We start from the raw sequence: 24502 nt of genomic DNA, 5'->3' as shown, positions 1-24502 counted from the left end.
CGGACCCCCCAGCCCGGGGGGTGCCCGGTACCGGGCCGTGGGGGCGGCGGAGAGCAGGGGCTGCGAAATCTCGGGGTTGCTTTTGCTTCAACTGAATTTATTTCTTTTTAATCCGCCACCGTTAGAACCGTTCCGATTCGAGGCAGTACCGGGGAGGGGGGCGGCCGCCCCCGGGGAAGCTGCCACCGCCGCTTTTTCCGCCCGTTTTTGCCCCATTACGGCGACAGCGGCGGAACGGAGCCCCCCCGAGGCGGGGGAGACCCCCGGGACACCCCCGCACACACCGGGTCCGGCACTCCCAGCTGGAAACCGGGAGCCGCTCCGCTCGGTGCCGGTGCCGGTGCCCGGGAGCGGCTGTGCCGGATCAGGGAATTTCGGGGCTCCCCCGCTGCCCCATCCCGGGGCGGGGATGGGGTAACCCCGGTAGCAGCGGGGACTCTCCCGGTAGCTGCGGGGCAGCGCGGGGAAGCGGTACCGGAGCCCCCCGACCCCCGCCCGGCCCGGGGAGGGGCAGCGCCCTCCGGGACCGGGGATTTCTTTATTCGTTGCCACCTCTGCCACGGCAGGGCGGGGGTCCCCAGGGTGAGCCACCCGAGAAGGAACCGGGAACCGCAGCCGCCGCCGCCGCCGCTGTCGGAGCCGGGCAGCGGCCGCCGAGGGGCTCTTTGTTTACCAATCGGTGTCACAGAACGGGAGGGCAGGAAATTGCGTCTGAACCGGGCCGTTAATTTAAAATCGGCTCTTTCCTCGCTCCCCGCTCGCCCCCAGCCTCTCCCCGCTGCCCGGCGGGGGCTCGGCCGCCCGCTCCCCGCTGCCGGCTCCGGCGGCGGCCGCCGGGGGATGCGCAGCGGAGCGCGGCGGCGGGGGAGGGCCGGGCCGGAGGAATAAGGACCCGGCTTCTTCGCCGGTCCCACCCCCGGCCGCTTCCTCCGCAGCTCCCTCCCCTCGGCCTCCCTTTCCCCTACCGCCCCCCCCTCCCCTCCCCACCACCCCCCTAAAATCATCGCCCCCAATCTCCCGGTATTGATTTCCCCCGCACGCGAATCCCGAGCGCGGCGCGGCGAGCCCGGCCACCGCCGGAGGCTCTCCCGTAGCCCGCTCCCGCCGGTACCGGCACCGACACCGGGACCCGCACCGGTACCGGCGCTCCATGGAAGGGCAGCGGCTGCGGCCGGAGCGCCTGAAGTTTGCCCGGAGCGAGGTGCCGCGGGAGGTGGAGCTGGGGAGGGGGCGCGGGGGGGGCTCGGCCGCCTGTCAAAGTTTGAAACTCCTTCTCCCCCCCAGCCCCGCACCCTCTCGGGACTCCCCGACGGGTCCCCCCACCACCCACCCCCGGTACCACCCCCGGCCGGCAGGGCGGGGAGGGGGGTGCGCTTTAAATGCCGGGCCCCCGGTTGGGAGAGGGCGACAGGCGACGGCCCCCGGCGGTCCCCGGCCATGGGGGTGAGCCGGGGCGCCGAGCCCCGGGGGGGCCGGGGAGGGGCGGGGAGGGGAAGGGGTCTGCGGAGGGTGGGGGGGCGGGGGGGCTCCCTCCCATCCCCCCCGCCCAGCCTTGCCTCCTCTCTCCCTCTCCCCGTGTCTCTCTCTGCCTCCTGATGTTTGATCCCGCCGCGGCGCCCGCAGGGATGAGCGATGGAGGGGCCGAGCCCGGCGGGAGCCCCGTGCTGCTGGCCGAGCCCGCGGCCACCGGGCGGGCCCGGGAGAAGCTGCCGACCCGGGCGGAGCTGGAGAGCGCCCTGCGCGCCGGCGGCGGCGGCGGCGGAGCCGCCGGCGGCTTCAAGGACATCCCGGGAACGTCGGCGGTCAGCCCCGGCTCCTCCAAGCAGTGCGCCCCGGACACCGAGAGCCCGTCGGGGACCGGCGAGGCGGATTACTGCCGCCGCATCCTGGTGCGAGGTACGGGCACTCTCCCCGCTCCCGTCCCCGCTCCCCGCTTCCCCCGCCGGGGGTTCCCGCTCCGGGCACGGGGCATCCCCGGCACCGCTTTCAGCGCATCCCGGGCGCTTCCCGGCTGCGACCTCCGGCCTCCCGGCCCCGCCGCTCCTGCCCCGGCTCCGCTGCGCGCGGCACGGACCGGGCCCGCTGCCCCAGCCCGGCTCCGCCGGCAGCGGGCTCGGAGCGGGGCCGTGCCCAGCGGGCGGCCGGGAGGGCTCCAGGGGAACGGCCCCGGGGTCACCGACCCGCCGGGCCGGCGGAGCCCCGCGGGGGACGCGCGGGCGGCGGGAGAGGGGGGACAGCATAGGCTCGGCGTCGGGAGCGATGTCGCAGGAGAAAAGCGTCACGGAGCGGCGGCGGGCGAGGGGGGGTTTATTTTTTTTTCTTTCCCCTTTATAATATCACCGGCTCGGCCCCAGCTGGGGTTCGGCGCTCCCCGGAGCCGCCGCGTCCCGCATCCCTCATCCCGCATCCCGCCCCGCCGCCCGCGCTCAGTCCCCGCCGGCCCGGGACTCGCCGGGACCACTTCTGGCTTGTGGCGAACCCCGAGAAGTTTGGGGCGCCCTGGCGCGGCTGTCGCAGGCAGGCGGGTCCCGAGCGCTCCGCGGCTCCGGGATCCCGGGGATGCTCCGCGTCCCCGCCGCTCCTCCGCCGCCGCCGGAGCCCGGAGCGACTCGGCGGCCGCTCGGCGATCAGGGCCGAGGCCTCCCGCTCCCGGTGCCCCAGCGCAGCGCTCGGGCAGCGCGGCAGGGAGCGGAGCGGCGGCCGTGACCTCCGTCCTCACCGCCGCGGGGGCGGCGGGGACCGGAGCCGGGTCCCTGTCCCGTCGTTATCCCGGGCTCGGGCATCCCGCGAAAGAGCCCCGCCGCTCACCCGAGCCTCTCTCCCGGTTGTCGCGATAGGCGCCCTTCGTCGCCAGCCCGGTTGTCCCACTCCGAACCGGGGACAGCGGCCGAGCAGCGGGCAGCGCTCGGCGACGAGCCCCGGGGTCCGGCCCGTGCTGTCCCCGCGTCCCCGGGGGTCGCCGAGCGGGGCTGCCGCCGGTCCCGCCGGGGTCAGGCTGGGGTCAGGCCTCTTCTCCGCCGGTTTCAGCCCCACCGAGGCCGCCCCGACGGTGCCGGCACCCGGAGAGGGGCGGGGGTCGGTGCCCAAGGCCGGGGCAGGGTCTCCGCTCCCGCCGACCCCGGGGACCCTCACCGGGAGCTCCCGGTTTCACCATCTTGCTGCAGCCGCCACGGTGCGGACAAAATGGTGGCGGGGAGAAAACGCCGCAAATCACCGGGCTTGAGCCGAAATAAAGCGGGGTGAACGTGGCGGGGCCACCCGGGCTGCGGGGACACGGAGCCGCCGGTCCCCACCCGCCCCGGCCGCGGTCCCGCAGCCGGGCAGGGCCGGGGCCGAGCAGCGGCTGGGCCCGGGCAGAGCCTCCGGCCGGTTTTGTGCGAAGCGGGAGGTTAAAATGTTCATTTTTATGTTTCAAAAGAATTATTTTTTAATATTTTGAGTTTCGCTCTCGCTGCTTGCCCTAGAAAAGGGGCCTCGACAGCCCCGTCCCCGGTGAAGAGCGGCGGCCGAGCAGCTGCCGCCAGTCCCGGTGCAGCCCCGGTGCAGTCCCGGTGCAGCCCCGGTGCAGTCCCGGTGCAGTCCCAGTGCAGTCCCGCGGTGCTTTCGGTGAAGTCGGGGGGTCCTGGTGACCCCCTCACACTGGCGGGATCCTCTCGGGGCCTCGGTCCGCTCGCCGGTCCCGCGGTACCGGGGATGGTCCGTGCGGGACGGAGCCTCCCGGTCACCTCCCGGTCACCTCCCAGTCACCTCCCGGCCGTCCCTGTCTCGTCAGGGGTGGCTCCCGGGGATAAACAGGACAAGGAGGGACCTGGACAGCTGCGGGGCCGGTCCCGGTGTCACCGCGGCCACTGCAGCTCCACGGAGCTGGGGACACATCCCGGGATGCTCCCCCCGGTCACCTACGGGGCAGGCCCAGGGCTGGGCCCGGTGGCCATAGAGCACGTGGCGGGACCCTGGTGGCATCTGGTACCACCATGGCCACCCCATGGCACTGAGGGGACATCCTGGGGGCTGGCGGGGGGGGGGGGGTGTGCACCCCCAAAGGTCCTGGGAGCTGTGTTGGTGCGGGAACCCAGGCGGGCATGGGGTGTCCCTGTGCCAGCATGAGGTGTCCCTGTGCCACCGTGGGGTGTCCCTGTGCCAGCATGGGGTGTCCCTGTGCCAGAGTGAGGTGTCCCCGTGCCACCGTGGGGTGTCCCTGTGCCACTGTAGGGTGTCCCTGTGCCAGGGTGAGGTGTCCCCATGGATTTGGGTGCCCTCTGTTCCTTTGGGGGATTTCAACCCCAGCCCTGTCCTGGCTCCAGAGCCACCAGGAGTCCCCAAGAGCAGGACATGTCACCAGTGAGGCCCAAGGCTCCGGAATCCTCCAGGCAGGACCCTGGAATTTTTGGGCCTCCAGAAAGGGAAAAGGCTCTCAGGAGGACATTCCAAAGGTTGGAATGGGGAGATGGCCTGAGCACCCCAAAACCTCCACAGGGGAAGGTCAGTAGGGTGGGATGAGGGGTTTGGTGTCCCATCTGCCGTGCCCTTTTCCCTGCCGTCCCTCCGGAGCTGCTCCAGCTGCCAGGGAATAACAATAAATAATGCCCGAGCTGAAGCCGAGGCCGCAGCTGCGGGCCTGGATCCGGCGTCCCCGGCATTCCCGGCTGTTGTTGTGCCGTGGCCGTGGCGTGGGCACGGACGTGGGCACAGACGTGGGCACGGGAGTGCGGACGTGGCCTGGGCATCGTCACCGCCACCCACGGCGCTTCCCACACAAAATGGTTCCTGGCGCTGATCCCGCCGGAAAAGCCGCTGATCCGCCTACAACCCCGTTCCTTCCCGGCAGCTCCGCGCCAGCCTGCGGGATTTGGGGTGTGGGTCAGGAGCCACCACCCCCTGTGCCACCCTGGGTGTCCCCAAGCCCTCGGGACTCCTTCGGTGCCGCATTCCGGGATGGCGCCTCGGCCGTGTCCCGCGGCTCCACGGTGGGAAAGCGGCTCCGGGGTTGGGGTCCCTTTCCCAAATCGGTGTTTGGTCCCCATTCCCGTCCCGGTGCCGGATCCACCACCCTCATCCCAGCTCCTCTGTCCTCAGCCCGGCTCTGCCGATCCTATGGCAGTGCCGCCATTCCCATCCCGGTGCCACCATTCCCATCCCGGTGCCACTGCTCCCATCCCAGCACCACCACTCCTATCCCAGTGCCCCATTCCCATCCCAGTGCCACCGCTCCGATCCCAGCGCCATCATTCCCATCCCAGCACCACCATTCCCACCTCAGTGCCACCATTCCAATCTCAGCACCACCATTCCCACCTCAGTGCCATCACTCCCATCCCAGTGCCACCATTCCCTCCCCATTCCCACCATTCCCATCCCAGTGCCACCATTCCCACACCATTCCCACCGTTCCAGTCCCAGTGTCACCATTCCCATCCCATTCCCACCATTCCCATCCCGGTGCCACCATTCCCACCCCATTCCCACCCCATTCCCACCATTCCCATCCCGGTGCCACCATTCCCACCCCATTCCCACCCCATTCCCACCATTCCCATCCCAGTGCCACCATTCCCACCCCATTCCCCCCCCATTCCCACCATTCCCATCCCGGTGCCACCATTCCCACCCCATTCCCACCCCATTCCCACCATTCCCATCCCAGTGCCACCATTCCCACCCCATTCCCACCCCATTCCCACCATTCCCATCCCAGTGCCACCGTTCCCATCCGGGTCCCACCATTCCCACCCCATTCCCACCATTCCCATCCCAGTGCCACCATTCCCACCCCATTCCCACCATTCCCATCCCGGTCCCACCATTCCCACCCCATTCCCACCATTCCCATTCTGTGCTACCATTCCCACCCCATTCCCACCATTCCCATCCCAGTGCCACCATTCCCACCCCATTCCCACCATTCCCATCCCAGTGCCACCATTCCCATCTCCACCACCCCCAGCCCATCTCCATACCCCTTTGCCAGCTTTTTCTCTCTGTCTTCCTCCTTCCTATCCCAGGAATTTGTAACCCCTTCATGCCCAACTCAGCCAGAGGGAGGAAGACCCATTGACCTCCAACTGGGATCCCTCTGGAATTGGGCTCAGCATCCCAAAATCAGGGTGTGGAGTGACTTCCTGGCTGGATTTTAACCCTCTGGAAAAGCCCCTGGGAGCCCTGCAGGGAGGGCTCACCCAAACCCAGTCGAGATTTGGGATCTGGGAAGATCCCAGCGGGCGATTCCCGAGGCTCACTTTAATTTCTGGGAGCTGAGACAGAATTCCCGTGGGTTTTTTTTGGTGGAGTTTGTCCTTTCCTGGTGGGAAGTGAAGCCATGGAGGCTCCTCTGGAATGGCCACGAGCCACTTCCCACAGCCTGGGATGGAGCCAAACCCTCAAACTTCCCTTTCCCTGGATATTCCCAGCCTCATAAAATCCACAGGCAGGAGCAGCTCGGCGCCCACGGCACTTCCCAAATTTGTCATTCAATAGGAAACCGCCCCAAAACGGGAGCTGAGCTTTCCAAGGAAAAATTCCTCCAGTGAGGATAATTCTGGAGAGAGGGGAATTGCCATAGAGAGGAATTTTTTCCAGTATTCCAAAGGAAGGACAGAAATCAAAAATTATTTTAAAATTACATTTAAAAAATCTTTAATTCCAATTATTCCTTGGCATCCATCTCCTGTTTGTTCCTGGCTTTCCAAACTGTTATTCCCAGGATTAAACACTCCATTTTCCCAAAAAAATTTATGGCTTCTATTTTTTAAACCCCTAATTCATGGAGATTTGTTGCCTTTCCCTGGATATTTATAAACTCTCCACACTTAGGGCTGGAGGGAAAAACCAAGCCACAGCTTAGCTCCAGATTGTGGGAATTCCATGGATAATCCACATCCAGCCACTCTTTAATTCCATTGTTTTTCCATTTCACCCCCCCCACCCCCAATTTTTGGATTTTTGGAATGATTCCTTCAGTTTTGCTTTTTTTCCCTGGACCGATTCCTTCCGTTTTGGTTTTTCCCCTGATGGTTCTCCCTGTCAAAAATTATATAAAAATTATATTAAAATTACAGAAAAAAAATCTTTAATTTGAAGTCTTCTCTGACACAAATCTCCTGTTTGCTCCACACTTTCCAAAGTTTTCCTAGGATGAAACACTCCATTTTCCCAACACTCGTTAACCACATTTTTGGATTTTTGGACCGATTCCTTCACTTTATTTTTTCCCCTAACAGACCTCCCCAACAAAAATTATATTAAAATCACAGAAAAAATAACTTTCATTCTAATTCTTCCTTGACATCAATCTCCTGTTTGCTCCTGACTTTCCAAAGTATTCCCAGGATGAAACGCTCCATTTTCCCAACACTCGTTAACCGCATTTGTGAATTTTTGGACCAATTCCTTCACTTTTTTTTTCTCTGACGGATCTCCCCATCAAAAATTGTATAAAAATTACATTTAAAAAATCTTTAATTCGAATTCTTCCTTGGCATCAATCTCCTGTTTGCTCCACACTTTCCAAAGTATTATTCCCAGGATGAAACGCTCCATTTTTCCAACGCTCGTTAACCACATTTTTGGATTTTGGGACCAATTCCTTCACATTTTTTTGTCCCTTATGGTTCTCCCCATCAAAAATTATATTGAAATTACAGGAAAAATAATCTCTAATTCAAATTCTTCCTTGGCATCAATCTCCTGTTTGCTCCATGCTTTCCAAAGTATTCCCAGGATGAAACGCTCCATTTTCCCAACGCTCGTTAACCGCATTTTTGGATTTTTGGACTGATTCCTTCCCTTTTTTGGTGTTTTTTTTTCCCCTGACAGTTTTCCCTGTTTTCCTCACAGATGCCAAAGGGACGATCCGGGAGATCGTGCTGCCCAAGGGGCTGGACCTGGACCGGCCCAAGCGGACGCGGACGTCCTTCACGGCGGAGCAGCTCTACCGCCTGGAGCTGGAATTCCAGCGCTGCCAGTACGTGGTGGGCCGGGAAAGGACGGAGTTAGCGCGGCAGCTCAACCTCTCCGAGACGCAGGTGAGACCCGCGGGGGCTCCTCGGGGTTGGGGACGTGTCGGTGGCCGTGTCGGGGTTGGGGACATGGCGGTGGCCGCGTCCCCGAGCCGTCGGGTGCGCGGAGTGAGGCGGCGACAGAATGCGCGCGGCGCTCCCGGTGGTTTTCCTCCGTTGCATCCTTGGAATGGTTGGGATACGGTTGGGGACAACCCCGAGGGGTCTCTGGGGACCCCCCCAAGCTGGTGGTGTCCCCTCAAATGTCTGGTGAAGGGTCAAGGAGAGGTTGGACAGGGATTGGAGCAACCTGGAAAAGGGGGAGGTGGCCCTGGAGGAGCTTTGAGGTTGTTTCCCGCCCAACCTGTTCCATGATCCCAGGAAAAGCGGGAAGAGGATGGAGCAGGGGGTGACAGCGGTGACCCGAGGTGGGACGTGGTGGGGATTGGGGTGTGGGGGGGCTGCTCCTGCTTTTCCTGCACCCCAAATCCAGCAATCCAGGAATTAGCCCTGGATTTCTTCTCCGTCGCCTTCCTTGGATGATGGGAAGGGATTTTCCTGGTTTTCCTGTGCTGGGAAGAACTGGAAGAATGGATGGGGTGAGCTCTGATGTTGGTGCCCCTGATAGGGTCGTGATGGCCTAGAAATTTATTATTAAATAGTAATAATAATTAATTAAATAATATTAATAATGGTATTTATGTAATAATAATAATATTAGAATAATTATAAATATTCTGCCTCATCCATCCCTTCCCTGCTGGGTCTGGCAATGGCATTTGGACAGGAAATAATTCCAATTTTTCCAACCCTTTTTATGGAACTAACCCATCCCAGCCATGGGCAGCCAGGCCCTGGCTCCCGGGGTGGGATTTGGGGGGATCCTGCTGCTGGCTGAGGGGGAAATCGGCATTCCGGGATTGGTTTTGGTGGTGGAATAGGGGGATTGAGGAGGAGCATTTGGGGCGGGATTTGGCTGTGCTGTGGTCGGGAGAAAAGTGGCCTTGGGTTCCCTGTTCCCGAGGTCCCAGTGTCACCTCCAGGGTGCCAGGAGGGTCACAGGTGACCGTGTCACTCTGCGGGAACAGCTTTGTCCCCTGGTGAGGGGTCCCTTCTCCCAGTGTCCCTCCTCCTGGGATCCCTCTTCTTTGGGTCCCTCTTCCCGGGATTTCTCCTCCCGAGGTCCCAGTGTCACCTCCACAGAGCCAGAAGGGTCACGGGTGGCCGTGTCACTCTGTGGGAACAGCTTTGTCCCCAACACAGGCAGCCCCTGATGGGTCCCTCTTCTTGGTGTCCCTCTTCCCAGGGTTCCTTTTCCCGGGATTTCTCTTCCTGAGGTCCCAGTGTCACCCCCATGGAGCTGGCACTGTCACAGGTGGGCCTGGCCGTGTCACGCTGCAGGGACAGCTTTGTCCCCTGGCAGGGTCCCTTCCTCAAGGTCCCTCTTGCCACTTCCAGTGTCCCCTTCCACAGATCCATGGGGAACTGTGCAAAGCGGGAGCAGAGGATTCCAGGGAGCTGGAACTGCACAGCAATTCCCTTCTCCCAGGATTCCTCTTCCTGCGGTCCTGGTGTCACCTCCTCAGAGCCAGGAGTGACAGGTGACACGGGACAAGCTGTGTGGCCCTGGCATGGGATCCCTCTTCCCAAATCCTTCTTCTCAGGATCCCCCTTCCCAGGATCCCTCCTCCCACATCCCCCTTCCCAAATTCCTCTTCACAAATTCCCCTTCCCACATCCCCCTTTCCAAATCCCGCTTCCCAGGAACTCCCTTCCCAAATCCTCCTTCCCAAATCCCTCTTCTCAAGATCCCCCTTCCCAGGATCCCACTTCCCAAATCCCTCTTCCCACATCCCCTTTTCCAAATCCGTCTTCCCAGGATCCCTCTTCCCACATCCCCCTTCCCAGGATCCCTCTTCTCAGGATCCCCCTTCCCAAATCCCCCTTCCCACATCCCTCTTCACAAATTCCCCTTCCCATATCCCCCTTTCCAAATCCCTCTTCCCAGGATCCCACTTCCCAAATTCCTCTTCCCAAATCCCAAATCCCGAATCTCCCTTCCCCAATCCCTCTTCCCAAATCCCTCTTCCCAAATCTCCCTTCCCACATCCCCCTTTTCAAATCCCCCTTCCCAAATCTCCCTTCCCAAATCCCTCTTCTCAGGATCCCCCTTCCCGGGATCCCTCTCCCACATCCCCTTTTCCAAATCCCCCTTCCTAAACCCCTCTTCACAAATTTCTCTTCCCACATCCCCCTTTCCAAATCCCTCTTCCCAGGATCCCACTTCCCAAATACCCCTTCCCAAATTCCTCTTCCCAAATCCCAAATCCCGAATCTCTCTTCCCCAATCACCCTTCCCTAAATCCCTCTTCCCAAATCTCCCTCCCCAATCCCCCTTCCCCAATCCCCCTTCCCAAATCCCTCTTCCCACATGCACCATCCCAAATCTCCCTTCCCAAATCTCCCTCCCCAATCTCCTTCCCCCAATCCCCCTTCCCAAATCCCCCTTCCCCAATCCCCCTTCCCAAATCCCCCTTCCCCAATCCCCCTTCCCAATCCCTCTTCCCAAATCTCCCTCCCCAATCCCCCTTTCCCAATCCCCCTTCCCCAATCCCCCTTCCCCAATCCCCCTCCCCAATCTCCTTCCCCCAATTCCTCTTCCCCCAATTCCCCTTCCCCAATCCCCCTTCCCAATCCCCCTTCCCAATCCCCCTTCCCAATCCCCCTTCCCAATCCCCCTTCCCCAATCCCCCTCCCCAATCTCCTTCCCCCAATTCCCCTTCCCCCAATTCCCCTTCTCCAATCCCCCTTCCCAATCCCCCTTCCCCAATCCCCCTCCCCAATCTCCTTCCCCCAATCCCCCTTCCCAATCCCCCTTCCCCAATCCCCCTTCCCCAATCCCCCTTCCCAGGCTCTCTCCGTGGTGCCACCCCGGGCCAGCGTTTGTCCCCTGGGCACGGCGGATGTGCCCAGCAGGGTGCCAGGGCAGGGAGGTCACAGCCTTTCCTTGGGGATGAAATTCCCATCTTTTCCCGCTGCTCTGGAGCCCGGCTGCTGCCTCCATCCCTGGGTGAGAAAATTCCCACCCCGTGGGCCGGGCGCTGTCGCTTCTCCTCTGCTCTCCCCCTTCCCTCCTTCATCCCTGTCTCCTTAAATTCCTTTCCCTGCTTTTCACACCATTTTTCCTTCCCTGCAGCCAATTCCCAGTTTCCAGAACCTTCCTGGCTCCCTGATTTTTCCCAGCCACCCAGAATTCCTAAATTCCTCCTCTTCCTCTCTCCAGCAAAGGTTTCACACTCAGGCGTTCCCCTTTCCCTCATTCCTGTTTTTTCACGGCCAGGATGTTTTCCTCAGGAATTCCAAGAGCTTTAAACCGACTTTTCCAAGCCCCCTTTGGGTCTGGAAGGTGCTGATCCCACCTGGATGTGACCTGGAGAGGGAAAAGTCACCGCCAGCCCCTCCTGTCCCCACCCAGCTCCTCCAAACCGAGATAAATCCAACTTTTGCTGCAATCCCAGGATTTTGGCTGCTTCTGGTGATTCATTCCCAGAACAGCTCCCAGAATTTATGGAATTTTAGTGGTGGATCCCAATCCACAGCATCTCCTGGCTCTTTATTTTTTTTTGGGGCAGGGGACAGATCCTTTCCAGCCCCTCCTTGGGCTGGATTTTAATTCCAAGACGAATTCTTGGAATTAAATCTTTAATTCTAAGGAAGCTGCTCCTGACTTTTCCCTGTGGATGTGATGGGAGCCCTGAAGGAAAGGGGCCACCAGGGCTGGGATTTTTTTGTGCCTGTGGATGTTTGGGAAGGGAGGGGGAAGGATGATTCATCCCGGCGAGGAGGGGATGTGACGAGATGGGAAGAGACACGGTGTGATCGCAGCTGGAATGCTGCAGCATTCCCGGGAGCGGGGCTGGGATCTTGCACAAATCCTGCTGGAAATAGGGGAAAAAAAAGGGGATTTAGGGTCTGGGTTTGCTTTCCTGGCAGCTGTTTGGGAGATTTGGGGGCAGGATGGGTTGGGTAGAGCGGGATTTGGGATGTTTTGGCTCTGAGTCGTGCTCCAGGAGTGGGAGATCGGGCTGGGAGAGAGGGAATCACTGGGAGGAGAGGAGGGATCAGGCAAGGAGAAGGGGATCACCCAAAAAAGATGGGAATCAGCCAGGAGTGAGGGTGGGATCACCCAGAAATTATGGGAATCCCCTGGAAGTGAGGGTGGGATAGCCCAGAAATGATGGGATCACCCAGAAAATATGGGAATCACCCAGGAGTTAGGATGGGATCACCTAGAAATTATGGGATAACTTAGAAATTATGGGATCACCCAGAAATTATGGGATCACCCAGAAATTATGGGAATCACCTCAAAGTGAGGATGGGATCACCCAGAAATGATGGGATCACCCAGAAAAGATGGGAATCACCCAGGAGTTAGGATGGGATCACCTAGAAATTATGGGATCACCCAGAAATTATGGGATCACCCAGAAATTATGGGAATGAACTGGAAGTGAAGGTGGGATCATTCAGAAAAGATGGGAAGTGCTCAGAAATTGTGGGAATCACCCAGGAATGAGGATGAGATGACCCAGAAGTTATGGGATCACCTGCAAGTGAGGGTGGGATCATCCAAGGAAAGCAGGGAAGATGGGAATCACTCAGGGAAGAAGGGGATCACCCAGAAAAGATGGGAATCACCCAGGAATTATGGGAATCACCCAGAAGTGAGGATGGGATCCCCCAGGGGAAAGGAGGGATCTGCCAGGAGAGCAGGAGCCAAAGTTTCTTCCACCCATCCAGGGAATTCCTCTTCCCTCCCGGGATCCACGTCCCCGCCCCGCCTCCCTGAGCTTTTCCTAATTAATCCACGGATGTGATTAACATTCAATGACTTTAATTAACCTGGGGAATGTTTCCGTTGGAGAATATTTCCCTGGAATGCCGGGGTGAGCTCTGAGGTCCTTGGGATGAGCTGGGAGGGGGCAGGAGCATCCCAACCCCATCCCAAATCCCCAGGGCAGCTCATACCCACGGATCCGGCTTTTTCCAGGAAATCCCACCCGAATCCTGAAGGGAAAGGGAAAAGGGCCACTTCCCAGTGTCATTATGGGATGGAAAATCCCAGGTGGAGGAGGCAAAAAGGGGAGAGTGGAGGGTGTGGAATTCCCATAAACCCCTCGTGGGATGGGATGGGATGGGATGGGATGGGATGGGATGGGATGGGATGGGATGGGATGGGATGGGATGGGATGGGATGGGATGGGATGGGATGGATGAAGGGATTTGCTGTCGGGGTCAATGCCAGGCTCGGGTTCAAGTGACTCCGGTGTTTTCCAGCCCTTCTTAAGGCCAGGACAGGGAGGTGACACTCGGGATGAGGGACAGTCCCAAATCGTGCCAGGAAAGGTTTAGGTTGGATTTTTGGGAAAATTCCTACATGGAAAGGGTTTTCCAACTGGGCAGGGGTGGATCCCAGTTCCTGGGGGGATTGACCAGCCCTGTGGATGTGGCACTTGGGGACATGGTGGTGGCCTTGGCAGTGCTGGGGAGTGGCTGGATTCAGGAGTCTCCAAGGGTTTTTCCAACCTAAACAATCCCCTAATTCCATGATTTCTGCCTGCCTGGCTGCTGGAAAATCCATGGGATTCTCCAAGTGTCGCCATGGGCTCCATCCAGACCTTCTTGGGGACAACTCCTGGGCCACCCTACATCTCCATCACTACCCGTGGCCCCACACCCCCCTGGAGCATCCGGGGATTCCCAACTTGGAGCAAAACATCTGGGAAAGCCGAGGAAGGCCGGGAAGTTCTATTTATAGCCCGGCAATTAAGAGGAGGCCGTTAAAAATTAATCACCTCAGCTCATTAGTGGCTCCCGGTCCCAGCAGGGGCAGAACGAGGGGACAGGGACTGGGGCTGCCACAGGTTTTCCTCTCCTGGGGGAAAAAAAAAGCAGGAAAGATGAGGTTGGGAAGAGCTGGGAGCCCCAAAACCCCGTGATTCCCATTTCCCTCTGGACTGGGACACGGTGGAACTGATGGGATCCATGTCAGGTGATTTTGGAACTTCCAAAGGGCAGGGTTGGGATATCAGGAAGGAATTTCTGGCTGGGCTGGAATTCCCAGATTTGCTCTGGCTGCCTCTGGATCCCTGGCAGTGTCCAAGGCCAGGTTGGATCCACTTGGGATAGTGGGAGGTGTCCGTGCCCTTGGGGGAAAAGCTTTAAGGTCCTTCCCAACCCAAACCAGTTGGGAATTCTGGGACTCCGTGGTTCTTTCCTGAAGGGCCTTCATCCCTCTTTCCATCCCTCCCTCCATCCCTCTTTCCATCCCTCCTCCATCCCTCCCTCTATCCCTTCTGCTGAAGCTTTTTCAGGATGGGATGAACTCTCCCACCCTGTTTTCCTGGAGCACCTCCCTGACTCACTTCCAGGAGGGATCTGGGCTATTCCAGAGGATCTGGGAACATCATCCTGCAGCTGCCAAATCCCTGGGAATAGGTGGCAACAGGGAGCATCAGCCTGAGCCATCCCACATTTAACGGGATCGGGTCACACCTGGGTGCTGAAAGCACCCGGGAAGGAGGGAGATCCCAAACCCTGGTACCCACCGGAGATTCCCGGGATTTGGGCACCTCCAGCAGGTGCTGGATCCCATTCCCACATCAGAGAACGTTCCTGGAGCAAACCCAGCTCACGTGGCCCCGCTAATCCCGGCCCCTCCTGGCGTGGGGGGGACAATAAAGCCAGGCCTAAGTGGGGACACGGCGGTGGCAGGGCCAGGCTGGCACAGCCCCCGGAGATTCCCGAATTCCGGCATCAGGATCCCAAAAACCTGGCTGGGGGGATGAAGTCTGGATTTTTGGGGAGTGTTCCGAAAAAGGGGAGCAGGAAATTGGGGTCTGCTGTGGGATAGAGGAGTTGGATATTTGGGATCCCAAAATATCCAGGTGCTTCCAGAATTCTCCAAGCACGGAGTGAAATGATTGATGGGGGAAAAAATTGGGAGCAATCCACTGAGATTTGTATCATTAAGGATTTACTATCCCCTCCCCCCAAAAAAATAAAATCCCAGGATTTCAGAATTTCTGATGGAAAGCTTTGATTCCCGATGAAGCCAAACTGGGTGTTCCCAGAGCAATCCCAGCATCCTCCAAGTGGATGTAATTTAAATGTTTTCCTGAAAAAATTATGGGATTTGGGTTTAGTGATGGTTTTCATGAGCTTTGGGGCTGATCCTGATGCTGGGGCTGGAATTCCCACCCACGGGTCCCATCCAGACCCTCGGGATTTCATGGAGGGTGTCCCTGCCTGGGTGGTGTCCCCACCCATCCCAGCACTTCCCAAAACCCCAAAAATGGGGGAATTCCCCTCTAGCTTCCCGGGCATCTCCAAATTTTCCATTTCCAAAGGGCACCAGAGCACCCATGAGGTTCCCTGGCCGCAATATCCAGAATTGCCAATATCCAAATATTCCCAAGCCGGTAATACCCAGAATTTTGGGGCAGCAGCTGGACACGGGCCTGGATGCTGGCTGGAATTTTGGATCGGCTGTGGGAGAGGGGCTGTGCTGGGAATGGGCTCCCGGATGAGGGTCAGGGACAATTCCCACCGCGCTGGTGGCTGGAAGCGCATTCCCAAAGGCCGTGGTGGAGGGTGTGGAATGGTTGGCGCAGCGGGATGAGCTGGAATGGCAGCCGAGGGATGAATCCATCCACTCGGAACAGGGAGAGGCGGGAGGGTCACGGAGCCGCCGTTACGAAACCCGCCAGTTCAGGTGGCGATCCCGACGGATTACAAAATGCAAGGATCTGGGATCCGAGCCCCAGTGGGGCTGGAGAGAGGAGAATGAGGAGGGAAAAGGAGAAAAAGGAGGAAAAGGGGGAAAGGGAGGAGGAGGAGGAAGAAGGTGGCGCAGGATGATGGCGGAGCGCAGGCTCCCAACGAGCGTCAGCTGCCGGCGGTCGGGAGCTAATCCCGGCCAATTCCCGCTTGGCAGCCAGGAATAGCGCGGGATGGAGGAGCCGGGGGCCACACGTGTGCCAGGAGCGCGTGACGGAGCCGGGGTCAGCGCCAGGGCAGGGCCGCCCAAAACAAACACCGCTAAAAACCCCAAACACGGCCCCGGCCCCGGAGCCGCGCAGCAGGGTCGGGATTGTCCAGTGGGGTGGATAAAGGCTGGGAGAACACACTCCCGTTTCGGGAATGGGGGAGTGCCGGAGTGTGCGGTGTTGGTATTCCTGGGATCTGCCTGGGCTGGGGGTTTGGGATCCCAGTCAGGAGCGATTCCCACCACGGCTCGGCCCCAACGTGGTGGGAAGCAGCAGATGAGGATGGAAAACGGGAGCTGTAATGAGAGGAGGAAAATTCCGGTTCCATCCATACTGGGATGGACGGATGATGGATGGATGGATGGATGGATGGATGGATGGATGGATGGATGGATGGATGGACGGATGGACAATGGATGGGGTCAGCGCCGGGGCAGGGCCGCCCAAAACAAACACCGCTAAAAACCCCAAACACGGCCCCGGCCCCGGAGCCGCGCAGCGGGGTCAGGATTGTCCCGTGGGGTGGATAAAGGCTGGGAGAACACACTCCCGTTTTAGGAATGTGGGAGTGCCGGAGTGTGCGGTGTTGGTATTCCTGGATCTGCCTGGGTTGGGGGTTTGGGATCCCAGTCAGGAGCGATTCCCACCACGGCTCGGCCCCAACGTGGCGGGAAGCAGCAGATGAGGATGGAAAACGGGAGCTGTAATGAGAGGAGAAAAATTCCGGTTCCATCCATGCTGGGATGGACGGATGATGGATGGATGGATGGATGGATGGATGGATGGATGGATGGATGGATGGATGGATGGACGGACGGATAGATGGATCAGGTCAAGGCCAGGACAGGGCTGCCCATAAATAAACACCGTTAAAAATCCCACAGCATGTCCCCAGCCAAAACATGTCCCCAGCTCCCGAGTCCCGGAACTGGATAAGGATTCCAGTTGGGCAGATAAACGCAGGGAGAAGAAGGAGCTCTGGCATTTTTTGGGAATGTGAGACTGCTGGAGTGTGTTGGTATTCCTGGGATCTGGGTGGGCAGACATGGGGGGTTTGGGATCCCAACAGGATGGGGCAATTCCCAATGCATTGGGAAGCAGCAGATGAGGATGGAAAATGGGAGCCGTGATGAAAGGAGGGCACTTCCCGGTCCTTTCCATGTGGTGCTTTGGAATGCCGAGATGGATGGAGGGATGGATAGGTGGATGGATGGATGGATGGATGGATGGATGGATGGATGGATGGATGGATGGATGGATGATGGATGGATGGATGGATGGAGGGATGATGGATGGATGGATGGATGGATGGATGGATGGATGGATGGATGGAGGGATGATGGATGGATGGATGGATGGAGGGATGATGGATGGATGGATGGATGGATGATGGATGGATGATGGATGGATGATGGATGGATGGATGGATGGATGATGGATGGATGGATGGAGGGATGGATGGATGGATGGATGGACGGACGGACGGATGGGTGGATGATGGATGGGTGGTTACTGGACTGAAAGTGTGCACAAATCCCCGGATCACTGAGATCCGTGGAATGACGAGCTCCCACCCTATGCCTTCCCAGATAAGGGGTTTCCATCGGGATTCCCGTCTTGGGAATAATTCCTTTTCTGGCAGGGAGGCGTTTGTGGAAGGGCAGGGATGGGAACAGCAGCCCCGTGTCTCTGGAGAGGGAATCCCAGGATACGGCGCTCTCCAACGTCACGGCACGGGATTCCAGGGATCCAACCCCTCGTGGGCTCCGTCCCGGGGATTCCAGGGATCCAACCCCTCGTGGGCTCCGTCCCGGGGATTCCAGGGATCCAACCCCTCCTGGGCTCCATCCCAGCGATTCCAGGGGTCCAACCCCTCATGGGCTCCATCCCGGAGATTCCAGGGATCCAACCCCTCCTGGGCTCCGTCCCGGGGATTCCAGGGATCCAACCCCTCATGGGCTCCATCCTGGTGCTGACAGCCATGGAAAACCGGGATGGAGCCGCCATCGTGGGTTCCGGATGATTCCATAGGCTCTGGATAACGCCGTGTTCCCGTTTTATTCCCGTCTTCACACAATGCTCCCCACACCCTGCCGGGGATCTGGGAATCAGAATTCTGGGATCAGAACTCCCCGGAGCATTCTGAGCGCGGTGACATTTGGGATGACATTCCAGGTGCCAGGAGCAGGGGAGGGGACATGGCCCTGCCTTCCTGGAGTCAGAGGGATGAATCCTTAGGGAATGGATCTGCGGGAGGAGGAAAAATACAGGGGGATCTCGGGGACTCATTCAGTTGTGGAACAGGGAGTGGGAAATAAAAATAAAAATATTAGAAAATAAAATATAAAATATTAGAAAAGAAAATAGGAAAAAAAATTATTAAATATTACTTAATAAAACATAAAATAAAATAAAATAAAATAAAATAAAATAAAATAAAATAAAATAAAATAAAATAAAATAAAATAAAATAAAATAATTCTAACATTATAAAATAAAAATAAAAAATAAAGAAAAGATAACAAAATAAAATGTAAACCAAAACTTTCAATATAATAAAATATAAACTATAAACTATAAACTGTAAACTATAAACTATAAACTATAAACTATAAACTATAAAATACAAAATATAAAATTTAATGAGAGCAAATTGGCTAAGGGAGAAAGAATAGAATGGAATAAAAAATGGGAAAATAAAATGGACTAGAACAAAGCAAAATAAAATACAGTGGGAGAAAACAAAATAAGTAGAAGAGAATTCTAAAAATTTGATAGAAGACGAGGGAGTGAAATAATAACATAAAATTAAATTATATTTTTTAAAATCAACTTTAAAAATTAAAATAAAATTAAATTAAATAATAAATAATAGTAAAATAAAATAATAAAATATTGAAATAAAATAAGGAAGGAAAAACATCAACATCACAATATATAAATATATAATCGAAAATAAAATGCAGTAGATCATATAAAATGTAGAATACATTATAATTACATTAAATACTTTATATACTATGTATGTATTATGTATTATGTATTTGTAAGCTTTATTTTATGGGTGTATATTTATAATAGCTATTACTATAATTGTAAAGTAAAATAAAATATCTCAACGATAGAATACTTAACATACAACAGAAAATAAAACCAATAAAAATATAAATATGTCATTCAATATAATATAGAAAACATAAAGATGTAATTAAATATAATAGGAAACAATAATTATATATTTATATAAAAATAAAATAATATGTATGTCAATAATGTGTATATATATTTAATTTTTCATTATTATTCTCTTTCCCAACTATAAATATTAAATTATTTTATTGGTTTATTATTAATTCTAAATAATAAATTTTAAATATTTAATATTTTACATTATTTTGTAGCTCTCCACAGACACTTTCCCAGCCTTCTGGGGTCTCCGAGCCACAATTCCTTTTTCCCATGTTCCCATTTCCTTTGTGGATTGGGAGAGATGGGAATGTTCCCCTGGAGAAGGGACAATTCCAGGGAATCCTCAGAGTCCCTGGAGGGGCTCCAGGAGAGCTGGAGAGGGACTGGGGACAAGGGACAGAGGGACAGGAGCCAGGGAATGGCTCCCACTGGGAAAGGGGAGATTGGGCTGGGATCTTGGCAAGGAATTGCTGTCTGGGAGGGTGGGCAGGGGCTGGGCTGGAATTCCCAGATTTTCTGGGGCTGCCCCTGGATCCCTGGCAGTGCCCAAGGCCAGGCTGGATGGATTTGGATCCCCCTGGAACAGTGGGATTTAGGAGCAGCCCCTGGTTTGGGGGTCAGGGATGGGATTGGAGTTCCAGCCCTGATCCATGGGCTCGTCGTGCCCATCCTCAAGGGTTAAATCCCACTGAGGGATTTTCCCGAGTTCCTGCTCCCCCTGAATTGCTGGATGGGGAATGTTTGGTCTGAGAGTTCTGGGATGTCCATCCTGTACGGGTTCAGGCCAGATCTTCGTTAAGGTGGAGCTAATTAGATGGGTTTGGGGCTGCCTGGGTCCTCTTTGGCCCCACCACCGCGGGTTTGGAATCTACAATTCCCAGGGTTCGGCTGCTCCAGGGGGTGGGACAATTCTGTGCCAGGTCACCGTGTCTGGGGACATGGGACTGTCCCCAAAACCATCCTAGTAGTCAGCACGGAGTGACCAGTGGGGTCACTGGGATGGGGACACAGGTCTGGGGTCACTGGGACAGGGTCACCACTCTGGGGTCAGTGGGGTGGGGACACAGCTCTAGGGTCACTGGGACAGGGTCACCAGCCCTGGGGACAGGTGTTGTTCCCAAAACCATCCCAGTGGTCAGCACGGAGTCACCAGTGGTGTCACTGGGATGGGGACACAGCTCTGGGGTCAGTGGAACAGGGACGCCATCCCTGGGGACCCGGCTGTGCCCGGTGGCAGCGGGTGCCTCGATGTCCCCGCGTGGGTGTCGCGGATGTCCCCGAGGGGAGGGGCGGGTCGGCAGTGCCCGGCGGTGGCGGGAGGCGATGTCCCCGCGGTGTCCCCGGTGTCCCCGCGGTGTCCCCGGTGTCCCCCGGTGTCCCTCAGCTCCCACGCTCCACGGCTTTGTGCCGTGTCACCGCGGGCCTGGCGTGTCCCCGACGAGCCGGTGACACCAGGACGAGCCCGGCACCGCTGCCCCGCGGCTCGGGGTCCCTCCCGCTCGTCCCCGCCGCGCTCTAACCCGAGTGTCTTCCCGCCCGTGTCCTTCCCTCACCCCCGTGTCTGTCTGTCCGTCCCTCCCGCCTCTCTCTGTCGCTCTCTCTGCCTCTCCTGCCCCTCTGCTCTGCCAGGGAGGGAGGGAAGGAGGGAGGGGGAGTTTAGGGGGCTCTGCGGTGGGCAGGGGCGGTTTTGGGGTGCGGGGATCCCGCGGGGCTCAGCCTGGATTCCCTCCTGACCTCGGTGCGGGTGTCCCCAGCTGGCTCTGTGCCCGGCAATCCAAGGCCACCAGAAGCCACCCTGTCCCCTCACGTGTCACCCTGCCCCCCAGCCAGGGCAGGGTTCGCAGCCGGGGACGGGAATTTGGGGTTGAGGAGAAGCCAGCCTGTCCCTGTCAGCATTCCCGGGAAAAGCAGCGCAGGGAGAGCCGAGCACGGCGCGGGAGGGGGGGTCAGGCACGAGCTCTGAGCTCCTTCCCGAGGCTCCCGTCCCCAAGGTCCCATCCCTGGGATCCCATCCCTGGGAAAGGAGCCTGCGGTCCCTGGGGTCCAATTCCTGCAGGCCCATCCCTGGGATCCCAACCCTCTGCTCCTGTCCCAAGTCCCATTCCTGGGGTTCCGTTACAGGGACAGGAGCCTGGGGTCCTTGGGGTCCCATCCCTGGGGTCCCATCCCTGGCTGCTGTCCCTGGGGACCTGTCCTGAGTCCCGTCCCTGGGGTCCCATCCATGGGGACCCATTCCCAGGCTCCCAATCCTGTGCTCCTGCTTGGATTCCCATCCCTGGGATCCCATTCCTGGGGTCCTGTCCCTGGAATCCCAACCTTGGGCTCCTGTTCCAAGTCCCACCCCTGGGATCCCATTCCTGAGGTCCCATCCCTGGGATCTCATTCCTGGGGTCCCATTCCGGGGTTCCCTTCCAGAGGTCCCATCCATGGAGACCCATCTCCAGGCTCCCAAACCTGGGATCCCATCCCTGAGGTTCCATCCTTGGGTTTCCATCCCTGCCATCCCAACCCTGGGCTCCTGTCCCAAGTCCCATTCCTGGGCTGCCATTCCCGGGGTCCAGTCCCGAGTCCCATCCCGGTGCTCTCATCCCCCGGGTGCCCCCCGCAGGCTCGGGCCCCTCTCCCCTCTCGGGCCCCGCAGGAATTCTCCCTTTCCCGGGCAGCGGCCGGATCCCGGGAGGGCGGACCTCGCTTGGCCGTTTATTCTAATCCATCTCTCTCTCTCTCTCGTATCTCTCGCTCTCTCCTGGCTCTCGCCTCTCTCTCCCCGGCCCCCCCCGCGCTCTCTTTCCGTCCGTGCCCTCCTGTCCCCCCCCTCCCCACCCCAAACCCCCCTCCCCAGGTCAAGGTGTGGTTCCAGAACCGCCGCACGAAGCAGAAGAAGGACCAGAGCAGGGACTCTGAGAAACGCTCCTCCAGCACCTCCGAGTCCTTCGCCACCTGCAACATCCTGCGGCTGCTGGAGCAGGGCCGCCTCCTGTCCGTGCCGGCCCCCCCGAGCCTCCTGTCCCCCCCTTCCCACCCCGGCCCGGTGCCCAGCCCCGCGGCCAGCCTGGCCCCGCCGGGCCCCGCGTCCCCGCCGGGGCTGGGCGGCGGCAGCAGCCCCCCGGCACCGCCGCCTTTCGGCCTGCACGTCGCGTCTCTCGCCGCTTCCTCCTCATCCTCCTCATCCTCATCGCCGTCGCCGCGGCTGCCGGGGAGGCCGCTGTGTTTTGGGGGGCCGCTGCTGGGCAGCCTGCACGACCTGCCCGCTTCTTTCCCGCCGGGAGCGTCCGCGTTCGAGCCTTACACGCGGCTGGAGAGGAAGGACAATTCTATACCCGGCAAGAAGCCGAGCCCTTAAAAGAAACCCCCCCAAAAAAAACACAACCCCCCCAAAAAAACAGTGTCAAAAAGTGTCACCTCCCCCCTCCGCCACTCCAAGCCCAGATCGTGTCGTCCCACCCCCCGACCTGGGAATTCCCGCCGGGAATGTGCGCCCCCGGGAATGGCAGCTCCCCCCGGGCCGGTGGAGGCGCGGATGTCACCAGGGTTGAGCTGGTGACACTCCGAGGTGTCACTGTCACCAAAGCCCCGCTCCAGGTATCGGCGGGAGGGGACAGGAGCAGCGGGGGGTGGCGCTGGCCCGGGTGTCTCTTCTGGGGGGACAAAAGGGACAGCGCGAGGTGACACCGGGCTCGGTCCCCGCGGTGTCCTCGGAGAAGCGCCGTGCCTCAGTTTCCCCGCTTGTGCCGGGCTGAGGTCCCCGCGGTGACCGCAGGGTCCCGGCGCTGCTCCCGGGGGGTGTTTGTCCTCCGAGGGCGGCTCCGGTGGCCTGGGTGATGTCCCCAGTTGTCGCCGTGCTGGGAACGAGCGGCTGCCGCCACCCCTGGGACAGCCGCAGGCCACTGCGGACCCCAAACACCGCCCGGTCCCTTTCTGGGGCCGTCCCCACAGGGACCCCCCCGAGGGGCTGGGGGTCACTGTCCCACCTCGCTGGGTGACAGCTGGGGACAGCGGTGACAGTGGCATCTGCCACTCTGGGGCGGGGCGGGTCCAGCAGCACCCCCAGACCCACCCTGGGGTGGCACCGCAGTGACCCCGTGCTGGCACTGGCACCCGCCACACCCCCCTTGTCACCTGCCCCAGCCAGGGTCCCTTCCCAGGTCCCAGGGGTGACAGTGGCTTCCTGTGGGCCCACTCGGGCTGAGGATGGGGTTGGGGACCTGGGGGACTTTGCATGAGGTGGCTCTTGGGGACAGTGGCAGCTGCTGGGGGGATTTGAGTGTCACCTTGGCGGGACATCCTGGGGTGGCATCGCCTTGTCCAGGTGTCCTGGGGTGTCGCCACCTTGCCAGGACACCCTGGGGTGGCATCACCAGGTACCCCACAGTGTCACCACCTTGCCAGGACACCTTGCGGTGTCACCACGCCGCAGTGCCACCCCCCGCCCCGCAGGGACACGACTGTGACAGGACCAGGGGGACACCCCGAGCCCCCTCCCTACACCCAGGCCCTGCCCTGGGGGCTCCCCCACACCCCCAAACCCGCTGCTGTTGATTAATTAATAAATTCATTAATTAATACTGATCATTAACACTGAGCATCCCCGCCCACCCCCGGGCTGCTCCCCCCGCATCCCCGGGGCCCCGAATTCCCAGGATTTTGCAGGGAAATATTTAAAATAAAAGATTTTATGAGAAACTTTGGGTCATTTTTTTAATTTTCCCCCGTTTTTAGGGAATTGTTATTTATTGCTCCGCTCCCTTTGGAGCGTTTACAGGGGACGGCTCGGGCGGGGAAACTGAGGCAGGGACAGGTGACAAGTGACAATCCTGCCTGTCCCGCTCTCCTCCAGTTCTGGCACAATCCGCCTGGAATTGCTCCAACGATACTTGGGATTTTTCTCCCGCTCATCCCTTAATCCTTTAATTTATGTCGATCCCGCCTTTTCCCGATCCAGGTGGAGCCAGGACAGGGAAGTGGCCATGTCCCCACCCCTGGAATTCTGTCCCCAACCCCACTCGGGGCTCGCTTGGATTTTGCTTTTCCCTCTTCCCAGCCCCACTCCGGCGGGGATTTAGGGATTTTCCAACCCGGAAAATTCCCGGGCTCACCGGGAGGAATCGGGTGGAGAAGGGAACCCCCAGACCCCTCAACCTCCGGGGCCGGAGGCGATTTGGGGACATTTCGGGCAAAACAAATCCCGGGTTGGATTTGGGAATGTGGATTTGGGAATATCCCTGGGGTTTTCCTGCCTGCTCCGGTGATCCTAAAAGATCCGCGGGA

The 24502-nt window shown here is 58.5% G+C and overlaps 1 protein-coding gene across 2 annotated transcripts; it reads left to right on the top strand.

Annotated features, from left to right (window-relative positions):
- The first annotated feature begins 1585 nt into the window (after positions 1-1585).
- VAX2 (ventral anterior homeobox 2) lies at positions 1586-22680 on the top strand. Of its 2 annotated transcripts, none has more exons than XM_059845545.1 (3): positions 1586-1896; positions 7834-8021; positions 22077-22680. In XM_059845545.1, exons 1-3 carry the CDS (start codon positions 1596-1598, stop codon positions 22575-22577), a joined length of 990 nt encoding a protein of 329 aa, XP_059701528.1. In that variant the 5' UTR covers positions 1586-1595; the 3' UTR covers positions 22578-22680. The 2 variants fall into 2 exon arrangements, with proteins under 2 accessions (XP_059701528.1, XP_059701527.1); XM_059845544.1 differs by lacking the exon at positions 22077-22680 and adding an exon at positions 17688-18370.
- The last annotated feature ends 1822 nt before the right edge of the window (positions 22681-24502 follow it).

Source organism: Haemorhous mexicanus, chromosome 4 (assembly GCF_027477595.1).
Source record: "Haemorhous mexicanus isolate bHaeMex1 chromosome 4, bHaeMex1.pri, whole genome shotgun sequence".
In the NCBI taxonomy this organism is placed as follows: domain Eukaryota; kingdom Metazoa; phylum Chordata; class Aves; order Passeriformes; family Fringillidae; genus Haemorhous; species Haemorhous mexicanus.
The sequence above is the reverse complement of the archived record's forward strand: the minus strand, read 5'-3'. Positions and strand labels throughout refer to the sequence as shown.